Source organism: Diceros bicornis, chromosome 16 (genome assembly GCF_020826845.1).
Source record: "Diceros bicornis minor isolate mBicDic1 chromosome 16, mDicBic1.mat.cur, whole genome shotgun sequence".
Taxonomy (NCBI): Eukaryota; Metazoa; Chordata; class Mammalia; order Perissodactyla; family Rhinocerotidae; genus Diceros; species Diceros bicornis.
In genome coordinates, this window is record NC_080755.1 from 50,931,869 (window position 1) to 50,955,052 (window position 23,184).

A 23,184-nucleotide genomic window follows, 5' to 3' on the forward strand; every position below is an offset into this window, starting at 1 on the left:
TCTTTTACATAGATGGATATCCAAGGAACTAAGGATAGAAGACTTCCGCTTTTTACGTAGGAGAGCTCACCCAAGTAAGAAACCATTCGACTACACAAACATTCCTCGTCCTTCCAGATGCCATTTTTCTCTTTATATTATTTTTATTATACTATTATATATTGTGTTTGATTAGAAATATATTGATTTGTTTAAAATTATTTCTAGGCTCCTGAGAAAGCATAGCAATATGTATATTTCCTCTTCTCAGTTACAAGATATTCCTTAACTCAGAAATTAGAAATCATTGCCTTTTATAACTATATTTATTTGCCCTGGTTGTTGTGTCCCCCCTGCCGTGTGTGTGTGTGTGTGTGTGTTGGAATGTGTCAGTAAAATAATTTTGGACACTGTGACCAAATTGTCATGCAAAGCCATGGAATCTATAGACTTCTTATCATTAAGAATTGTGTGGTCCTTTCAGTTATAAGATCAATAAGGTTTAGGGATATAATGTACAACATGGTAATTACAGTTAACAATACCATATTATATACTTGAAAGTTGCTAAGAGAATAGATCTGAAATGTTCTCACCACAAAAAAAGAAAAGGTAACTATGTGAGGTGCTGGGGGTGTTAGATAATGCCACAGTGGTAATCATTTTGCAATATATAAGTGTATTAAATCAACACGTTGTACGCCTTAAATTTATACAATGTTATATGTCGATTATATCTCAATGAAGTTGGGGACAAAAAAGGGCTTGTGTGGTCCTAAGAGTGGAAGTTTATGAAAAGAATCTAGGTGAGATGAAAAACACATTTACACATCTTCAGATCCAAAGAAATACAAAATCATTAAGAGACTAACAGAATGGGAATTGCAGAAGCCAATGGGTAGAAGAGCATGAGGGAAGGTCACAACAGGCTATGGGACCTACGAATGAGGAAGTCTCTATTCTAGACTATAAATAAAGTTTAGAATGTTCCATCAAGTGTCTGACGAGGCTTCAAGAGCTTTTCAACTCCCCAAATTACATGAGAAGATAACCACCAAATTTGTGTAGTTTGAAAGGACAGTTTCTTTTTTAAGAAACATCTTTCAGGAATTTGAATTAGGTTTAAGAGAATCAAATCTTTAGGATTAACATTTGGAGAGGAGATTGTGCATGTGTAGTCCTCTGTGTACTCTAATGTAAGATAATAAGATGTGTTCACTCATATGTGGAAGATAAACAAACAGAGATAAGAGAACAGATTAGTGGTTACCAGAGGGGAAGGAGGTGGGGGGAGGACGAAAGGGGTAAAGGGGCACATATATATGGTGACAGATAAAAACTAGACTATTGGTGGTGAACTGGATAGTCTATACAGAAACCGAAACATAATAATGTACACCTGAAATTTACATAATGTCATAAGCCAATATGACCTCAATAAAATAATTAAAAGGAAAAAAAAAGAAAATATGATGTGCAAAAAATTTTGACCTATATGTTATTCTTTGTAGCTAGTGTTTAAGAAAATTAGGCCTAATTTTTTTTATTTTTGATGAGGAAGATTCACCCTGAGCTAACACCTGTTGTCAATCTTCCTCTTTTTCTTTTTTAATGTGAGCTGCCACCACAGCACGGCTTCTGACGAGTGGTGTAGGTCTGCGCCCAGGAACTGAACTGGGGCCACCAAAGTGGAGCTCGATGAACTTAACTACCAGGCCACCAGGGCTGGTGCATATTAGGCCTAAGTTTAAATGGAGTTACTAGACCAACTCCTCCCCACCTGGACTCCTGTGTAGCTGACTTTCCAAAGCCTCTTTTCCCTGCCTCTGCCCACCTCCTCAAGTACAAAAGTAATCTAAACAGTACATCATTAACTTGTTCAAGATCTGGTCAGAGGGGTGCCACTCAAGCCCCCACTGCATGACAATACAATGGTGGCCATTTTAAAGGTGTGCCCATTGATGCCCACAGTCAACAAGGAGCCAGTTCAGGGTCCCCCCCCACCTCTCCCATCCCCCCCACCCCCTGCCCAGCCAAATACCCAATTAATCAGCACTGCTCCTTCACGAGGTAACTAATGTTAAACATCTCGTTTGTTCATTTATTTATTTTACAAAAGCTCTTAAAGCATTTAAAATTTGTCAAACTTTTGTTTCTATCATTTGTAGATTTTTTTAAGATTGGGAGCAAGTCATGCCTCCTACTCACTGTCTTCCAGAAAAATGACAAAAATAAAACAAAACCAAATAAGACCAAACAAATCAAATAAGAAAAGGATGAGAAAATACAACTTTTACACATCCCAACAGGTGTCAGAGGTTTTGTTTTTTTAAACTGCTAAATGCATGGAAATCATAATGTATTTTCTTGTTTCCAGTTGTTCTGTAAATGCCCTGACCTCAGCATGTTATGGGCACAGAAACATTGCATAGATTCTCTGAGATTACATGGTGCTAGCTAAAAAAAAAGCTAACAGTGAATGAGGTTAGACTGTGCTTCTCAAACTTTAAGTTGCATAGGAATCACCCAGAAATGTTAAAATGCAGAGTCTGACTCCGTAGGTCTGGACTGGGGCTGAGATTCTGCATTTCCAGCTTCCAGGAGGTGTAGATGTTCTTGGTCCCCTAATCTCATGTGGAGTAGCCAGGATGGTAGCGATGAGTTACATCAGTCTAGAACTAGAGAGTTTAGCTTTGCTTTGGAGGCAAAAATTGGTAAGGCAAGCTCTGCCAAGAAAGAAGTTCATTCTGTACATGGCATTTTTCTTTCTTAGAACACTGGCGGGTGGTGGGGTGGATTTTTTCACACGTCATATCGACACTGATGGGTCTCTCTTACATTTGAATTTTTCCTCCTTTTCTTGGATCTCTGTCATTCAGTGTATTAATGGAGATTCCACCGGAAATTGCCTAGATCCCTTGAAATTCAGGACATATGAAAAAAAGAAAGTGGTTCTATTACTGAGGTGGGAGCCAGTAAATTTTGGCTTAGTGACTATTTGTTTAAATAAACTTCTCTGGTAATAAACCTTTAGGGCAGGGAGGCTAAGTTTTGAGGCTGAGATGAAAGAAAGCACTGGCTGAAGAAACAATGACCAAAGTCATTGAATTGTCACTTCAATGCTGTGAGTGTGGATGCAGGTGCCCACCAAGGCCTGACAGCAACATCCCTTGGGGTTAGTTGTGACCCAGGCATCAAAGAAGGCCACCTGGAAGCCCAGCTGCCAGGAGGAAAATGATAAGCAAAGGAGAAAACAAGGGTGGGGGCCCCTGTGAAGAGACCAAATGTACCCTCACTTTCATCAGCAGCTAGGATCAGCTGGGCAGTTTACTGAGCCCTTGTGTAGAGCTCTGCAGGACTCAGATTAGAGAGAGAGAGAGAGAGAGTGTGTGTGTGTGTGTGTGTAAGGATAGCGATGGGAAGGGCAGTCCCCACTGCTTCAGATTTTACAATAGCTGGGTCAAAATAACTAAAGAAAAGACTGTGGACAGAGCCATTCCGGGCAAGTTCTACTTTTTTTTATCACTGTAATCAGTATTGTTATTACTACTGAGTGCTTCCTCTTTGTTTGTTCTTCTAAGCCAACCTTTGTCCTCGATGCCCAGACTCTAATTCTCCTGGTAAGACATTTTGAGTTCCAGAAGGATAACCAAATGAATAACTGGAGACAGGTGAGTAATAACCCATATGCAAAACCACAGCGCCTGCCTGCCATATAGAACCCCACACGTGGAAACAGAAAGTAGAAGTCCAGGGTTTCTAGAGCCCATAGGACTTCAGAGGGCCACTGCCCTCCTGGAAGGGGGAAGGGCGCGAATGATTTCAAAAATCCAAGGGCTTTTGAAGTCTGAGTTGAAATAAAGAGAAGGGAGGAAGCTGGACCTGAAAAAGCAGGAACTCTTAGCAAAGCCAGCTCACTGGGGCAGAGTTGCAGGTTCAACTGCCCTCGGCGAAAAATTCTCTCTCCAATCAGTTCCACTGTTTTCTCTTATCATGCTGCCTGATAGTCTAAAAATAGAGATTAACGTGGAACATTATCTTCTTAAAATGCAACCCTCTCTGGGAATGGTAACAGTCATCAGCCATTCACACGTCGTTGTGAATTACCTTAATTTAGAGAGTGGGAATTAGAATGGAGGAAACTTAGAGAACAAGTAATCAGCTAAGCCTTTATTTTACCCATGAGGAAACCGAGGTCCTGGGAGAGGAAGCTTCTTGGCTCAAGAACAGGGAAGGCGTGTGGCAGAGTTAGGCAATAGCTACTACCCTCTTGGTCATCCATGTGCTCAGACAATTCATGGCGCCCCGGCAGAAGTAAAGACTGAATTATTTAAAATCCTCATCTGTTGAGAACCTCCTGGGTGCCAAGTGCAGGAAGAAGACCTGAAGACACAACAGTCATGGCCTTCGCCTCACCGAGCTTACAGTCTGGTTCAGGAGACAGATCAACGAATATAAAGTCAAGTACTGCCTCCCAATTAATTGAGCAACCACACTTTTGGATATGTTATGAAGAAAGAAAATGAGGACTAGACATCAAGAGGGAGAACTATTTCAGATTAGGTGGCAGAGGAAGGCTCAGCGGCATTTTAGCTGAGATCTGGAGGATAAGAGAGTCAACCTCAACAGAGTCTGGGGCAAGTGTAAATAGGTGCAGAAGGTTTGAGGAAAGAAAGAGCTGGTGTGATCTAGACGCTTGGATATTGGACTTTAAAGATCTGGGTTCAAAGCATGGCTCCACTACCTACCAGCTCTGTGCCCTCCACGCCTTAGCCCTGGGATTTTGAGGTCATAAGATACAGGGGCCAGACATATTGTCTTCATCTTGATGGCCACTGAGATGAGAAGTCACCAATGTCAGATTTCACTCAACTTCTACTTTGGATACTTACTGCTAAGTTTCTGATGCCATACAGCAACTTCTTCCATTTCCGAGGAGTACAAAATTGTCTTTTACTCTCGCACTGGCTTTCTTAACTCTAGTACTTTAATATTGCTACCTCTGGGACTTCATCTCAAGATCCTGACAGGTTTCCCAATCACACATTATATTTTTACTTCATTGTTCTGTGACTTGGTCAGACTGAAAAAGATACCAATTCACCTGACTCTGGTTTTATCATCACATTTTGCTCTGTATTTTAATTTCTACTGCCACTAACAAACGCCAGCGTCTGTGAATTTCTTAAATTGCCACTTGGAGATTAAACGAAAAGGATACCATTTAGTGAATACAGAAAAAACCTTGCATCAAAATTTCCTTTATTTTCCTATCATTTCTTTGTGAGTCCCATTAGGATGGCTCCTACTACCCCTTTTCTTCCTTCCTTTCTTCTTTCTTCTTCCTTCCTTCCTCCTTTCTTCTTTTCTTTCTTTTTTCTGTTTCTTTCTTTCCCTCCCTCCCTCTCTCCCTCCCTCTTTTCTTCCTCCCTTTCTACCTTGAATTGATGTATAACATACAGACAGAAAAGTGTGATAAATTTTTACAAATTGAACATATTCACACAAACAGCACCCAGATCAAGAAATGGAATATTATTAACACCCCAGAAGCCCTTCTATGACCCCTTTAGTCACTAACTCCTCTAAGGCAACCACTATCATGACTTCCAACAGTACAGATTAGTTTTGTGTGATTTGGAGCTTTTTACAAATGAGACCATACAATATGTACTCTCTTGATCTGACTAGTTTTGCTCCACATTGCCTGTCATATTTACCCATGTCGTTGCCTGTGTATTTCCTTGTGGGAATAGACTGCAATGGACTTATCCACTCTACAGTTGCTGGGCATTTGGACAGTTTCCAAGTCTGGGGCCTCTACTAATAGTGCTCCTATCAACATTCTCGAACATGTCTTTTTGTGAACATATATACATTTCTATTTGATGTATACCTAAGCAGGAAATTGTTCCATACATTTGACCTTCATTTGCATATTCTTTGAGTAATTAATATGAATGCATGCTTTTAAATATTCAATAGCTGTGCCTCCTACCCTTGCCCACCAACCACTCATTCTCCTTCTTTTATTCTTTTTTGTCAGGAAGATCAGCCTTGAGCTAACATCCATGCCAATCCTCCTCTTTTTGCTGAAGAAGACCGGCTCTGAGCTAACATCTGTTGCTAATCCTCCTCCTTTTTTCCCCCCAAAGCCCCAGTAGATAGTCGTATGTCATAATTGCACATCCTTCTAGTTGCTCTATGTGTGACGTGGCCTCAGCATGGCCAGAGAAGCGGTGCATCGCTGCGTGCCTGGGATCCAAACCTGGGCCGCCAGCAGCGGAGCGCGAGCACTTAACCGCTAAGCCACGGGCGGGCCCCTCATTCTCCTCCTAAGAAGCCCACCATAACTGGTGTGTAAAGTCACTTTTTTTTCTTTTTTGGAACTGCCACATTTTATCAATGTTACAATTACAGCTTTATAATTACATCCTAATGGATTGAACTGCTGTCCTAATAATACTAATAAATCACATATATACATTACTCTACAGTTTATACCACATTTTTTTATTGATGTCTTAATAGTTTATAACATTGTGAAATTTTGGTTGTATGAGGCAGGTACAGGGTTACTATGACCATTTAACAGAGGGGGTGACTGGGCCGCAGGGAAGTCAACTGTCTGCCTAAGAAGACGTTGGGTTTGAAGTGGGAGCTGGGAGGCAATCCAGGATTTCTGACCCTAAAACTTGGTATTGTTCCTGCATTAAGGAATCAAAGTTTATATCTGACAGCAGTGATGTGAAAACTGGCAGAATCCTGTATCCAGGGCTTCTCTGCCTCCCGAGCACCCAGCTCGTCAGAGGCTCTGCGCCTGAGCCGAGGTCTCCTTTACCACAGGGCTCCACCACCCAGCATTCTCGGGGCCTCGAAATAACTCCCGTGCTTCCCAATAACAGTTTGAGATCCCATGCTCCTTTCCCGCCAGAATTTTCTTTACTAAGATAAATTTGGATATTTGCTCTTGCATGTTTCCCAAGAGACAGCTCAAAAAAACAAAAAGGTCCCCTTACAATGAACCAGCGAGTCCGCCCCCCACTCCCCAGCCTGCTCATGTGTGTTGAGGTCTAAGGCTCAGAAAGTGATTCATTTCCTCTTTTTCTTTTAGTTTCCTTTCTCTGCCTGTTACCTCTTTCCTCTCTCTGAGGAACACAACGCAGCAGTCCTGTTTGAAATCGCTGAATCCTGGTTAGAATTCGGCCTGTCATGCTTAGACTGAGCATGGAGGTTTTGAATTTCCCAGGAAGGGCTTCCGTGTCTGGGATGAGGAACGCACCCATTTTGAAGTGCCTTCGGGGATGGAATGGCTGGTACTTTCTTTCTCTGCTCTCCTCATTCTGGAATGGTGGTGGGGAAGGCAGGTGGAGAGGGGATTCAATCATCCAGAACCTTCTCAATGTGACACACACTGTGGTAGCTGATTTGCCTGTATGATCCCTTTCCATTCTCAAAAAAGCCCTGTGTGGAAGGTATCATTATTATTCTCCCTTTCCTAAATAGGAAACCTCAGCTCAGAGAAGTTAAGCAACTTGCTTAAGCAAACGTATTAAGTAAATAGTGAAGCTGGAATACAAATAAAATGGAAAAAAAAAGCTATAAGAGAACTTTATACGAAATTCCCCCATTCGCTTGTCTTGTGTCTATATATTATAAGTTGTTGAGACTTGGATCATTATTTCAAGTACTTATTGTTGTCAAAGAAAAAGAAGCTGATTATTTTAGCATTTCAACTACCACCTCAAGTTTAACAGGTTTAAAAAATTCCCCGGGGGTTTTGATGAAGTTGAGGATGAAGTAAGATTGGCTCTGGGTAGTAGAGGCAGCTAAAATAGTTTGGAGGAAAGGTGGCAGTGGGGGAGAAAGGTGGTTCCCGCCCTCAGGGAATGAGCAGCTTTATTTTAGGGGGCCCGTAAACAACCTGTGACACCTTATACCAATGAGCCAGAGAAAGCGGAGTGTAGACCTGGTTGCACGGACGATGGGGAGATATCTATAAACTCTTCAGCGAGGGAAGGAATGTCAAGGAATTGATGTTTCATAGGCAGATGGAGGGTGAGGGGGCTCCACTGGCAGAGAAGCCCAGGCCAGAAAGGTTCTACCTTCTTCACAGGTGGAAGACTTCTGCAATAATGTCAGAGCGAAATAACACGCTCTGCAGGCGGAGGAATTTGAGAAGGAAGGTTAATTCCAAAGGTCACTTTAAAGAAAGGTGCGCTAGGATTGATGACAGCTTGAGTACAGGGGATAAAGAAGAGGTGAGAAGTTGACCACTGATTGTGGTTTCAAGAGTTCTAGTCTGGGAGGCTGGAATAATGATGTCTCAGGTTTCTGCAAAGGTGGCCTTGAAAGGGCCAATACCTGGCTGCCAGGGGCTCCACAAAACCCTCTCTAAGGCTCTTCTCTGTGCTTTCGCTGGGCCTGCGTCATAGCCGAGGGAGAGAGAGGGAGAGAGAGAGACAGAGACAGAGACAGAGAGAGCTGTGCCAGAATCATATCTGTCCCTTGCATCATAACTGAGAGAGAGACAGACAGACAGAAAGCACCATCCCAGAATCACATCTGTCCCTCCCATAGTCAAAGAAGAGGAGTGTGATGAAGGCCAAGCCCTGGCTGCCCCAGGAGCCCGCGCTCCCCCCTTCACGTCTGGCATTTCTGTGGGAGCCTCCACCTTCCGCCACGGCTGCTGCAGCTGCTGGGCAGCCTGTGCCCCAGCTATCAGCCTGGCAGGGCAGGATGAGACCCTGAACTCAGCCTTTGTTCTTCAGGAGTTCTGCTGTGTTCTGGCTTTGTTCATAGTGTTTTTCGCTGACCTAAGCTTTTACATTTCTCAGAAGTCAAATGTGTTCTTGAGATTTGGTTTTCATGAGCCAATCCGATTCCAAGATGGTGAAAATATTCACCCACGATTTCTTCAAGGACTTTTTCATGTGTTCTGTATTTATATTTAAACCTGTGAACCCTTCGGAGTTTGTTTTGATGCAGATAATGAGGTAGGGATCAGACACTCATTTATTGTTTTTCTGGATATATAGGCAATCATCTTTTTTTTTTTTGTGAGGAAGATCAGCCCTGTGCTAACATCCATGCCAATCCTCCTCTTTTTTTGCTGACTGGCCCTGGGCTAACATCCATGCCCATCTTCCTCCACTTTATATGGGACGCTGCCACAGTGTGGCTTGCCAAGCAGTGCGTTGGTGCGTGCCCAGGATCCGAACAGGTGAACCCCAGGCCGCCCCAGCGGAGCACGTGCACTTAACCGCTTGCGCCACCGGGCTGGCCCTAGGCAATCATCTTAAAACCATTTATGGAATAATCTTGTATCCATTGAATTGAAATGCCACCTTGATCATATACTTCATTCTCACATATTTTAAGGCCTGTGCCTTTAAATCTCTGTTCTGTGGCTGCTGGGTTCACGCTGGCCATCTCTCTCTCTCTCTCTGTCTCTCTTTCTCTCTCTCTCTTTCCCTCTCTCTCTCTCTCACATGTTTTCCATCTGTCCTCTTCCCCACGTGAATAGTTTGTGTGTGTGTGTGTGTATGTGCATGTGTGTGTGTCTTCTCCTGGGCACTGCTCCCTCTCCTGTCCTATTTGGGAATAAGAACAAACTCTCACTCATTTTTTTTCTCTTCAGCTCTGGCAGGTGGCTTTTTTATTTTTTATTTGACTATACAGGGAGCCTCCCAAAAGCCTTTAAGCAGAGAAGGGATTCTATCTTTTAAAAATAAAAATCTGATCACTCTGGATGCACTGTGGACAACGGATAGAAAGATTTTAAGAAGGGACATGAAATGAGCATTAGAGAAATTCACACTGGCTGCAGTGTGAAGAACAGAGGAAAGAAAGGCAGGTGTGGAGGGGGAATCAGGGAGGAGGGCCTCTGCAGTGGCCCAGGGGAGAAGACGAAATGACCTGGAACACAGAGAGAAGGAAGAGAGTCAAGGGGTGTTCAGGATGCCTTAATGCAGATTGGCTGTGAGATGCAGGGCGGGTCCTGGGTCTCCTGCTTGAGCATCTGGAGGGGGTTGGTGGGATGGCATTGTGTGTGGAGACTTCAAATCTGGAGGATGAGTGGATGCTCCAAGAGGTCTCGAGTTCACTTTTTTTGTGTGTGTGAGCAAGATTAGCCCTGAGCTAACATCTGCTGCCAATCCTCCTCTTTTTGCTGAGGAAGATTGGCCCTGGGCTAACATCCATGCCCATCTTCCTCTACTTTATATGTGGGATGCCTGCCACAGCATGGCTTGATAAGTGGTGTGTAGGTCTGTGCCCGGGATCCAAACCTGCGAATGCTGGGGCGCCAAAGGCGAGCACGCAAACTTAACCACTACGCCACTGGGTTGGCCCTCGAGTTCACTTTTGAACCATGCAAATTTGAAGTTTGAGAACATACAGGTGGATGGGGAAAATTCCAAACTGAGGTTTGAAATGTGGGTGGTATAGGGACAAAGTCTCAGAGAACAGGCTGTGAGAATGCATGCGATTGTGTAGGGGGAGAGGAGGGGTCGCTGGGCATGCAGCAGCCTGTTCCAGGAGGAGGAGCAGGAAAGGAGACTGAGGAGGGCCTGGAGAAGGAGAAGGAACACCAGAATGCTTTGGACAGCGCTAATTCATCCTTCCTTCCTTCCTTCCTTCCTTCCTTCCTTCCTTCCTTCCTTCCTTCCTTCCTTCCTTCCTTCTTTCCTCCCTCCCTCCCTCCCTTCCTTATTTATTTTTTGTGAGGAAGATCAGCCCTGCGCTAACATCCATGCCAATCCTCCTCTTTTTCGCCGAGGAAGCATCTTCCTCCACTTTATGTGGGACCCCGCCACAGCACGGCCTGACCAGCAATGCTTCGGTTCTCGCCCGGGATCTGAACCAAGGCCGCCAGCAGCGAAGCGCGCGCGCCCAACTGCTACGCCACCGGGCCGGCCCCGTGGGCAGCGCTAATTCTTAATTACAACCTCTCCCTCTAAGCTCCCAAACTTTTAAATCAGGAGTTTTATTGTTAAAGAGAAATAATTTTATAGAAAAAGAGAAAAAAAGAGGCAGATCTTAAATGCCCACTGCCTGTGATCTCTTTTGATTACTGTCAAGCTTTCTTACCAACCAATAACTGTCATGAACTAGGTGTAGAGTCAGAAGTTCTGGATTGCAGTGCCTACTAGTTTACTTATTAGCACTGTGAATTTACATAAATGATTCAACCTCCTTCAGCTTTCGTGTTCTCATCTGTGTGTGGAAATGTGAAAACCTAGTCCACAAAAGTGTTTTAAAGTGAAAGATCCTTCTCAACATGTCCCATAATGACCATGAATTTAGTCAACAAATATTTGTTGGATATCTGCTATGTCCTAGCACCAGGGGTTTAGGCACTGGCAATAGTGGAGAACAAGCCCTATAAGGTCTGAGCTCACGTGGAATTTGACTTCAAAAAAGGAAGTAGACAGTAAACAAGTCAACCAACCAAATAAAATAGATTTCATGGTAGATAGTCACATGGAGGGTAGGAGGGGCAATTTTAGACAGATAGTCAGGAAGGGCTTTTCTGAGAAAACAGCATTTGTTCTGAGTCCTGAATGGCCAGAAGCATCTAGACATGGAAAGATCAGACATGGAAAGAGCATTCTAGGCAGAGTCAGGGGCAAGGACAAAGGCTCAGAATCAGGAAGGAACTGGCTGAATTTGAGGAAGGAGGCCAGGGGGTTTGGTATCAGATGCACTGGTGTCCCAGTACACTCCCAGGGCTCACAGTTCTTCTATGTCTGATACTCAATCCACAGTGTGGCTGTTCTCGGTGGATTAAATTAGGCATGAATGAGGATCATCAAGAATTTAGCCTCAATCAATTTCCAAGTCTATGTGCTAGGGTGAAATTGTATCTCTTACTAAAGGCAGCAACTATTGATTACTAAAGGTAGCAACTTTTTTTTTTTTTAAGGTAGCAGCTATTGATTATCCACACAGCTGGATAACAATTGCTAGTAGTAACACTCAAAGCTCCGGGACACTCAGAACATCCTCTAGTTCCCTCTTCCCCTCCTGTCACCAATCGTGTCTTTGTTTTGTCCCTTCTGCCTCATGTGGATCGTGACTACCATGCATTTCATCTCTGCCTCTTCCCCATTCCACATGACAAATGCAATGGGTCAATTGTGTATGTGTTATTATTGTTTTTATCTTTTTTCTAAACCCATTCATCCTGGAGATCCAGGCTTCTTTTGCCTCCTGAGGATAATTAACAGATCTTTCTTTTTTCTTCCCTTATATAGATTGTTTAAATTGTGAAATAGAACACTCAACCAGAGAAGTATACAAAATACAAATTATTTTCACTTAACTATCCTGTAAAATTATTTCCATATGTCACATAATTTCACAATAAATTATAATCCATTTTTTTTGCTGCTAATTCATATATATTTTATTTATTTATTTATTTTTTTGAGGAAGATCAGCCCTGTGCTAACATTTGCCAATCCTCCTCTTTTTTTTTTTTTTTTTGCTGAGGAAGACTGGCCCTGGGCTAACATCTGTGCCCATCTTCCTCCACTTTATATGGGATGCCGCCACAGCATGGCTTGCCAAGCAGTGCATAGGTGCATGCTCGGGATCCAAACCGGTGAACCCCGCCGGGCCGCCGCAGTGGAGCGCGTGCACTTAACCCCTTGCACCACCGGGCTGGCCCGTATTTCTTTCTTTCTTTTTTTTTTTTTTGGTGAAGAAGATTGGCCCTGAGCTAACATCTGTTGCCAATCTTCCTCTCTTTGCTTGAGGAAGATTGTCGCTGAGCTAACATCTGTGCCAATCTTCCTTTACTTTATATGTGGGACCCCTCCACAGCATGGCTTCAGCCAAAGTGGAGCACGTGAACTTAACCACTACACTGCTGGGACGGCCCCATTTTATTTCTCTAACTAGACTGTAAACTACTTGAGGTCAGATATCATTTCTTAAGGGCCTTTTCATCCTCTCCATTAGTGTACCAACATCATCTTAGAAACTTGTTAAAATGAGTATCTCTAGGCTGGTGCCCCACACATTGTGCTTCACTAGTCTGAGGTCAGGTCTGCATTTTAAATAAGCTCGTCAATTGATTCTGAGGTATTTACACAGATTACACTTGAACAATCATTGTTTTCTACTCTCACACAAGACTGAATTACCTTCTTGCTAGTTATTCGATAACTACCTAAAAATAATTTTTTATCATTAGACATTCTGGATTCTAATAAACACAGCATTTACTAATAGTTTCTTCAGTGAAATCCTTGAAACTAGTTGGATTTATTTAGTTGTTGAAAATCAATAATTCGGCTAACTTAAATATTCAGGCAGTCCTGACCTAGTCCCATCATTCAACTGATACTTGTTGAAACATACCCCTGCCTATTTGTCTTCTGGAATCTTTGCAGTTAAAAAAAGCACAAACATGCTTGATGATCACTATTTGTGATGATCCAGAAAAAAACAGAAAAGAAATTAATAAACGAGTGAGAATAAAATGAAGAAAGGAAACTTTGGGAGATTAAAAAAATTTTTCCCTCTGTTTTCCACATTTTATAATGTGCTTAGATATTGCACTAACATAAATTAAATTTATTTTCAAGCTCCATCAAGGCATTTATTGAAAACCTGTTTGGCCTTGTGAGTGACAAGCCTGGGTGGACTGGAGGGTGGGGTGACCCCACAATCTCCACCTAAGAATGTGCAGTGTACATGTGCTTTCCATGGCTGACAGATTCTAAACCTGCCCCCTCAGAAGCCATCTTATTTCTTATCTTATCTATGCTGCTTTTCTTTCTTTCTTTCTCTCTTTCTCTCTCTCCCTCTCCCTCTCCCTCTCCCTCTCTCTCTCTTTCTTTCTTTCTATTTATTTATTTATTTATTTTGTGACGAAGATCGGCCCTGAGCTAACATCCATGCCAATCCTCCTCTTTTTGCTGAGGAAGACTGGCGCTGAGCTAACATCTATTGCCAATCCTCCTCCTTTTTTTTTTTTCACCAAAGCCCCAGTAGGTAGTTATATGTCATAGTTGCACATCCTTCTAGTTGCTGTATGAGGGACGCGGCCTCAGCATGGCCAGAGAAGCGGTGCGTCGGTGCGTGCTCAGGATGGGAACCCGGGCCGCCAATAGCTGAGCTCGGGCACTTAACCGCTAAGCCACGGGGCTGGCCCTATACTGCTTTTAAGCTTTATTTCAGGCTGCTTAAAATTCATTGTCAGGTTTACCAAGGGCCTTTTGGTTTGTAAAATATGCAAATTGAAAATAGGAGGAAAAAATGTATATGTAGAACTTTTTTCTAAAGGCAATTGATAAAGGGAGATGTTATGGGTTGAATTGTGTCCCTCAAAAATATATGTTGAAGTCCTGACCACCCACCCCCCCCCGTTTCCCATGAACCCCCACCTGTGAATGTGACCTTATTTGGAAACAGGGTTTTTGCAGATGTAATCAAGTTAAAATGAGGTCATACTGGATTGGGGTGGGCCCTAATCCAATGACTGATGCCCTTTGAAGAAGAGGGATATCTGGACACAGACACACAGGGAGAAGGCCATGTACAGACTAAGGCAGAGACTGGAGTGATACATCTATAAATCAAGGAATGCTAAAGATTACAGGCCACCACCAGAAGTTAGAGGAGGCAAGGAAGGATTCCTCCCCTGGAGGCTTCAGAGAGAACATGACCCTGCCGACACCAAACCTTGATTTCAGACTTCTAGCCTCCAGAACTGTGCAGAATTACATTTCTATTGTTTTAAACTACTCAGTTTGTGGTACTTTGTTATGGCAGCCCTAGGAAACTAATATGGGAGAAAATGTTAGTTATATTTGTGCTGAAAAATATCATGTCTTGGTCTAATAGAATGTGGTCCTATCCTAGCCAGGAAATATGAGAATTTCAATAAGACAGAGGTTGAACTAATTCCAAAATTATATGCACCCCTATGTTCATTGCAGCATTATTCACAATAGCCAAGACTTGGAAGCAACCCAAGTACCCATCAATGGATGAATGGATAAAGAAGATGTGTTGTGTGTGTGTGTGTGTATATATATATATATATATATATATATATATACCCACACGTGCGCGTGTGTGCACACACACACTGGAATAGTACTCAGCCATAAAAAAGACAAAATTGTGCCATTTGCAACAACATGGATGGACCTTGAGGGTGTTATGCTAAGTGAAACAAGTCAGACAGAGAAAGACAAATACCATACGATTGCACTCATATGTGGAAGATAAACAAACAAACACACAAATAAGAACAGCCTAGTGGTTACCAGAGGGGAAAGGGGCAGGGAGAGGGCAAAAATGGTAAAGGGGAACATGTGTATGGTGATGGATGGAAACTACACTATTGGTGGTGAACACGAAGCAGTCTATACAGAAACTGATACATAATAACGTACACCTGAAATTTACACAGTTCTAAACCAATGTGACCTCAAAAAAAAAAAAAGTTTGAAACAGTGATTCTCTTTGTTGACACTACCATCTTGTATGAGAATTACCGTAATATATATCTTCATGAGTCACACTGTCTCTGGTCTTAGCTCAACTAATCTTGTCACACTGCAGGCAGAGTGAGCTTTCTAGAATCTGGTCATACCACCCACATGCTTAAAACCTTCAGTGCCTCCATTTCCCCTATTTGCAATAATACGCAAACTCCTCAGGTGGCTTCTCTTTCCATTCACCTCACACCACATTCACCTCACACTGCCCTTCAGTCTCTGCATGGAACATACTTCTTCCCTTTGGCCTCATTGCTTGGCCAACTCCTATGTATGCCTCAGGTCTCTATGTAGGTGTCCTTTCCTGCTTAATTGCCCTCCCAGGCAGTCCCATAGTCCATCATAACTTCCTAGCATAGCCCTGATGCACATCTTGTTGCACCTGCCTATGTCCTTATCAGTATCATCCTCTAGCCTTGCTACTCAAAGTGACGTCCGTAGACCAGAAGCATCAGCGTCACTAGAGTTTGCTTAAGATGCAGAATCTCAAGTCCAGCCAGATCTCCACAATCAGATGTGCATTTTAACAAGACACTCAAGTGATGCTTATGCACTTTGAATTTGAGAGGTACCAGTCTCTCCAACGTAGGTTCGATGGGGGTAGGCAGCATTGTCTCCCCGGAACCTAGCACAGAGTCTGTCTTAAAATAAAGAGAGATTTAACTGATCAATGTATCAGGCTGATTTTGTGTTAACAAACATGCTATACAGGAAAAAACAAGTCCTCTTTTATCAGAATAGACACACTCAAGTCTACAGCCTATATATTTTGTCACAGGCTTCTTTTAAACTCCCTCTCACTCATCTCTCATATCCTCTTGTTTTCTTGCCAAACTCTATTTTCCATATGAAATACATGAATGACTATTCCATTACTAATCATGTTTTCTGTTCTGTTTTGTTTTTTTAGTAATTTTTTTAAGCACTCTTAAGTGACAACACAGTCATGGCCAGATTTGCACTGTCATTTTTGAACTTGGTCTGTGAAAACTGATACCTGGTAATAGTTTTAAAACTGTCCTCAGCAGTCCCCCCGTTTTTTTTTTTTAAACAGATAATGGGGGATTCTAATGCTTCATGATAAATCTTTATTTTGTCAGTCCCAGTAGTCAAAATATCTCCATATGTTTATATTTCTTGCAGGCTCTCATTAATTGATACATCCCTTTTCCAGAGAAGTATACAGTTAAGAGAGCCTTTCACACTCAGCTTCTAATTATCTTAATAGCGTGTTAGATCTGAAAAAAAGTTTATGGACTATCTCAAATGCATAATCTTAAAAAGTCCTCCATAAATGGCTGATTTTGACCCACCTCTGAAGCCCGCTCCTTCCACTTCTCTCCTCCCTTTTCCTTCCAGCAAGTTGAGTTTGCAATTCCCTAAAAGACACAACTTGCCTAAGGTTTGTATCTAGTGCGGGTCAGGTGGCCAACAACCTTTTATAATGATAACGTTAGAGGACAGGATTGATACACCTTTTGTACGTAAACAACAGCGTAATTTGCTTTTCTTTTGTTGAATGTATTCACCGCATTTCAGGGTGCGTGATTTGATCAGAAGTTTACTAATTTATCCAGTCAGGAAGTTAATGGTGTTCTCTAAGTATTAAGTCAGTCAATTGAGCCTGGAGAGGGCTCTAGTGGTTTGGGGATAACCAGTGTCAAGACAACAGATTTCAAGTCAGCATCTCCGCGGTGCTTCCTGTGTCATGTGGTGCCAACTCCTGAATTCTGTCCACTCTTATCCCCTTGTATTTACCACACTGAAAACTAAGTTGTTTCAGCTCGGGTAGTTTCGTTTCATGCTTACAGCGTTGACTATACTTCAGCAGGACCACATCATAAACAAATATATGCAGGTTTGTGTTGACTGAATGATTTAAGGTAAATAAACAAGCTCAAATGCCTACTGGGGCCAGATAATGTAAATGAGAAAGCAAACAGCAGGGAGTGTGGCCAACCCGCCCAAGGTCTCTCTAAGGGGAGCGGCTGCAACCACACTTTCAGCTTGCTCTGCACGGTTGGAAAACGGATCCCAGGTTGTCAGAGCTTCTCATTTTCCAAAAGATGACAGAAATCCCAGCTTTTAATGCAATCTTTCTATTTTTAACTGTTGGTAACCAATTCAAATTTTCATAAGACATTTTGCAGACCAATACTGACAACCAAACCCAACACTTCTAGGAAGCCACGCAGCTCTAACAACCAATTTGCAACCTCTGCATTAAATAGTGCAGATAATATAAGAACACTCATTTTCTAAGAAACTGTGATTACTGGGAAGACTGCAGTGGGTAAGAGCTCCTGCTCCTCGTGGGCCTGCCTGGGTTCGGATCCTGGTACTGCTCTCTACCTATGGGAGTTTGGGCAACTCACTTAATCTCTATAAACCTCAGTTTTCACACCTGTAAAGTGGCCATGAGATAAGAATACCAGCTTCATAGTGTTGTCCCGAGGACAGAATGAGACAATGCCTGCTGAAGCCCTTAGCACGAAGCACCCTCAATACCTGTTAATTCATACGAATTAGTCCTTCTCTTCATAATAATGGAGTTATGCAAGGGCCAGCCAAGCATCCAGCAATAACTGCGTATTCCCAGATCCCTCATTCCTCTCTCCACAAAAGCATTTGAAAGTTTTCTATACAATGACTACTCTTTTTTCTGTTACTAAGCATTTAGAACGAACAATAGCGACCTATCCAGAGGGAACATACTCTACTTGTTAAATCACAGTCCTGACTCTGGCAGAGAACAAGCCCCCTCTCTCCCCCATCCATACCCCCTCCCCACACACACCACCTTGCAAATCAAAACAGTGTTTGCTTGCTTGCTCGGGGTTGCAAATTTGCAGTAACTTCCCAGCAGTTTCAATCTGGTACTTTTCTCACATGGCCTCTGGCCTCATCTCTACTGTTATTGTTCTCTTTATTTCACTTCCCCGGAACTAGTACCCACACTCTCCGAGATTGACAACTTTTCTTTTCCGAACTCTTTCCGAGGGTTGTTTACACAAGTCTCTAATAGCCCATTTATGATAAGGACGAGGCTCCTGGCCTCCCCACCCCCAACTCTCCCGCTAGGAGAACCTTTCTCCTCTCCGACTCCTAGAGCCCGCCACAACTGCAGCCGACTCGAAGTCGGGGGCTTGCAGATTCTCAGTCTCCACCTCCTTATCCCCACCCTCGTCTGTTAAAGAAGTAATTTCGGGGCTGGCCCGGGTCTCGGCCGCCGAGAGCCCTGCGCCCCCCGCCGCGGGTCGGCGCCACCGCGAGTCGGGAGCGGGTCCCGGCAGACCGCGCCGGGTGGCCGGGCTCGCGCGCCCCCAGCGCAGCGCCGGCGGGGCGGGGACAGGGGCGGGCACCGGCGTCCAGTTTCGCTACGTCACTGGGAAGTCCCCGTAAGATCAGAGCGCGGGCTCGAGCCGGCCCCCGGGGCCCAAAGCTTCTCGGGTGCGCACGCAGTCGGTGTCCAGTTCGGTCCAGCCCGCCCGCCTGGTCCGGTCCGTCCGCCCCGCGCGCAGCTCTCGTCCTGCGGACGCAAGGTTGTTATCCAAGGTTGGGGGACTGAGTTCCCGCCGCCCGCTTGCGGAGATGCCTGCGAGGAAGACGCGTAAGTTTGGGCAGCCGAGCCCCACGCGGGTCCCGGCAGGTAGGGGCCCCTGGGGTCCACGGAGATCCAGGCCGGGGTCCAGGTCTCAGGAGGGGCGAGGTCAGCCCGTCTGCACGGGGTCTCAAGGTCGGGCCAGGTCTGCGCCTTTGCACGTGCTTTCGGGGCGCCTCCGGAAGTTCTTCTGGGGTTTTACCCAGGACCGTGGAGACGGCGGGAGAGGGAGCCCGGTGTGCGGTTGGGATGCAGCTGCATTTTAGCGGATGCAGAAAGCTTCTCCATCGCTCGGCCTCCATCCCTCCTCGCCCTGCCCCGGGGCCACGAGTTGAAAAAAAGCGCGAGTGCGGGCGACAGCCACGAGGAGAAAGTCGTTGTCAGGGCAGGTGAGGGCGGGAGAAGCTCCAGGAGCGGCCTGGCCTCCCAGCGCTTGTTGAGACAGGCCCTTTTCCTCGGAGTCGTGGCCCTTGGAAGGCCCTGCTCTGTTCGCTACCACTCTCTCCACCCCCAGCGCGAACAAAAGCAGTAATAACGCTTGACACTTGCACAACTCGTCCACAAAGGACTGATGGAGGAGTGTGGAGGCCCCACAGGGACCACTGCATTCAGGATCCCAGCAAGTCGTGCTTCCTTGTTAAGAGTGTAACATTGTAACCATAGGTATTAGTTGTAGAGAGAGGATAGGAGGAGAACAGTTGGTCCCCAATTTTTTTAATCCATCCATCTTCCCTTCACTCCCTGCCCCCCCATATAGCCCCATCAAATAACTTTTCAGGTCACCCCTCTCCTTTATAAATCTTGTCAAACAAGGCAACTGTCTGCTAAGGGGCAGCAGCAAAGAAGGCAGTAGGGCTTGGCTCGAAATCCCTATGCCTCATACATACTGCGATCACATCAAGCTCTAGTAGGCTGCCTTTTAACTTAGTTTCATTTTATAGAGCCCGTGGGGCGTGCCAAGTGGTACATTGCCAGTGTGACTGGCTAAGTGGGCACCAGACTCCTCTCTGGCTCTCGCTTGGGAGAGAAAAAGCTTTGTCCACCTTTTGTGGTGTCCCAAGAGTTCTGACCATGTTTTCAAAAGGTCTAACCTGTGCATAACCCTCACTGATCTAACTTAGTTGGAAAGGTCCCTCTTAAACTTGTTAGATAGTAATATTTATTGTAATGTGATATAAGTGACACAGAACATTGTATTAGTTCCCCCCCCACAACATAACGATTTGATATATGTATATATTGTGACATCAGTACCACAAGTTTAGTTAACATCCTTCACCACACATAGTTACAAATTTAAAAAAAATTAGTACACTTATAGATGTATAACTGTAACAAAAAGATTAAGGAAACAACTAGGAGCTATTTTTTGCCCTTTTTTTTGGTGAAAGGGATAATTTTTCCTCTTATAATTCAGGGCTTCCAAAATTATAAACTGAATGATAATTGTTTTTTTAGAACAATTTTTTTTTAGGATAATTAATTTTGGGGGATGTGTTAATATATCCCACTCACTGAAAAGAACATGTCTTTGTAAATACTTAAAAAAATGTTTGACTCTGTAGCCTATAAAGAATGGCATCTTATGAGATTTATTAGATCTCTTGTTAGGGATTATGAAAATTTCACCCAGCTCTTGTACAAAGAGAAATTGGTTGAAATGTAGGTTTAAAAATCCGCTTTGCTATACATTACAGTTTTCATTTATTTTGAGCCTAAATAGGGTCTTTGCAGAGTCTATTTACAAAATAAACTGGATTTTAATTTGTAGTCATAATGATTTTTAATGTTCATGATCATGATCTTAAAGTGGATGGAGAAGAGTCTGATTTGCTCTTTGAAATATCCAAGAATGTTGAAATTTTGGTCAGTATAGATTTGGTGTTAATTTCATTTACTTAAAAATTTACTTGGAAATTAGATTATAAGCATTATTTTTCTTAAGTTAATATTCAGTTAATTACAATATCTCTATACTAAAAAGTAGTAAACGTGAATTAAACATCACTTATTTTCTGCTTCACTCATCTCCATAAAAGCAATGGATTGGTGCAGATTGGGCTCGTAGGAAGAGTTTGGCTCCGAGTAAAATGTAAGCTTCTAAATTATTTTAGAGAATGTGGTCTTAATTTTGGAATAAGGTTTTATGAGTCTTTTATGAGGAAACTTCAAAGAGTTTTTTCAATGAGGAAAAGAAGACATTTAGATTTGCCTGTTAATGAGGGCATAATCTGAGCTATGAATTATTGCCATTTAAAAAAATAAATCCTACTTGAAAACAACACAAAAGAGTTTAGAATTTGAGTTCTGTTCCCCCAACCAACCTTAAATGAGAGAGAAAAGGATGACATCACCTCAGGCTGGCAAAGGCTTACTCACTCTTTGTGGTATTTGACATATTAAATGTCCGTATTTGAAAGTAAGATAATATTTGCCTCATCTAGGTTGCTTTTTAAAAAAAATATTTCAAAGTAAATGTCTTGTTTCTTACCTTAACTAGTTTTTTGTTTGTTTATAAGTCACAATGTGTTAGTATATATCGTGTGTGTGTGTGTGTGTGTGTGTGTGTGTGTGTGTGTTTTCTAAGTAGCCTTTCTCACATTCAGAAAACAGGTGTACATAGAGCTAAAGTTAATCCCTTGGATGGGCATAAACTTGCTGGTTGCAGTTTGCAGTATTGTCAATGTAATTTTGATGTTTTGCTTTCCTTTTCAGAGCTTGAAGTTGAGTATGCCATTCAAATCAGGAGAATTGGAGACAAACTGAATTTCCGGCAGAAACTTCTGAATCTCATAACCAAACTCTTCCGCTCAGGAACCTGACTGCTTCAGAAGCCTCTGAATGAGGAGACTCCTTTAAAATGGAAGATTCCCCAGTAGGTGCAAATTGCATCAATTAGAGGAGAGACTGCCTTGTAATGGAGAGGAATGTGAAGGAGCTCTCACTTGCTTCTGGCTGCCCTTGGGAACAAAGATGGAATACATCAAAAATGAATTTGTGTTGGAGGTTTCCCTGAAGTCCTTCTTTGGGATGTGAGAACATTATGAAGCCACCTTGTTCATTTTAAAGCAAGGATGGAAGAACTTTGAAAATAGGATATTAATTATTTATACGTTTTGTTTTTGCTTAGATAATTGTTCTAGTATTTTTACTAAAGGTTGCTGCCCAGCCTGGTATCAGAGAAGTTGACAAATGATCAGACTTGGCAGGGTTCAAGAAACAGAAGATGTTCAGTGTTTGTTTCTACTTTTGGATGACAACTCCAGAACAATGTATAATATTTGGTTTATGTATTATCTTGTTAAAAGTAAAAATTTCCTTCTGAGAACACTGAATGTCATAGTGAATGTTGATTTTATAGGTCACTACAAGATAAAAAATAATACGGTAGTTTGTTTCTTTTGACTCAAAATGTATTGCTTCTGTTCAGATGACCTTTCATTCAATGTGTTCCTGTGGGCCTTAACTAGAAAATATGTACTTTTAAAAAATTTGATAGAAGTATAGGAATGTTACTTGGTGCCAGTAAAATTCTTAGAGGTTGAATATTGAAAGATAAAGAGCATGGGGATTTTGTATAACCAACGACAATGGAAAAAAAGTGAATTTGACTTTTTATTGCTGTAATTAAAACTTAGTAAAACAAGTATTCTCAAGTAACTGTTGGTAAGAAAATGAATGTGTTTCGAAAGAAGTTTCTAAAATCTGTAAAATGCTCTTTCTCATGCTAGTCAGTGTGCATCCTATAAAAAGTGATCTTTTAGGAGAAATTAAGCATGTTTTTATCATTGGGATATACTTTTTAAAAAAAAACAGGAACAGGTTGCTCATCCAGAAAATCCATTTACATACATGAATATATATATATACACACATATATATAATTTGCATTAGAGTAATGTTAATATGTAGATTATAAGAAGGGGGTTTCATGTATTTCATTTTTTTAATTATTGAAAGGCCAGGTTATCAAAAAAGTCCCCAAATATATAAAAAAGGAATAATAATGTCATGATTGAACTTAAGCAAGAATAATTTTATTTATTTTACCTATTTATAATTAAAATATTTTTTGTTAGCTTAAAA

General features: G+C 42.6%; 1 protein-coding gene across 1 annotated transcript in view; it reads left to right on the plus strand.

Moving 5' to 3' along the window:
- The window catches only part of PMAIP1 (phorbol-12-myristate-13-acetate-induced protein 1), a 50,157-nt gene extending 27,399 nt beyond the window's left edge, over window positions 1-22,758 (plus strand). The window contains exons 2-4 of the mRNA XM_058556620.1: window positions 18,607-18,855; window positions 18,901-19,107; window positions 21,814-22,758. Coding sequence (XP_058412603.1) covers window positions 18,607-18,855; window positions 18,901-19,107; window positions 21,814-21,920 — 563 coding nt within the window. The 3' untranslated portion in view covers window positions 21,921-22,758. The remainder of the gene's footprint in view (window positions 1-18,606; window positions 18,856-18,900; window positions 19,108-21,813) is intronic.
- Window positions 22,759-23,184: the final 426 nt, after the last annotated feature.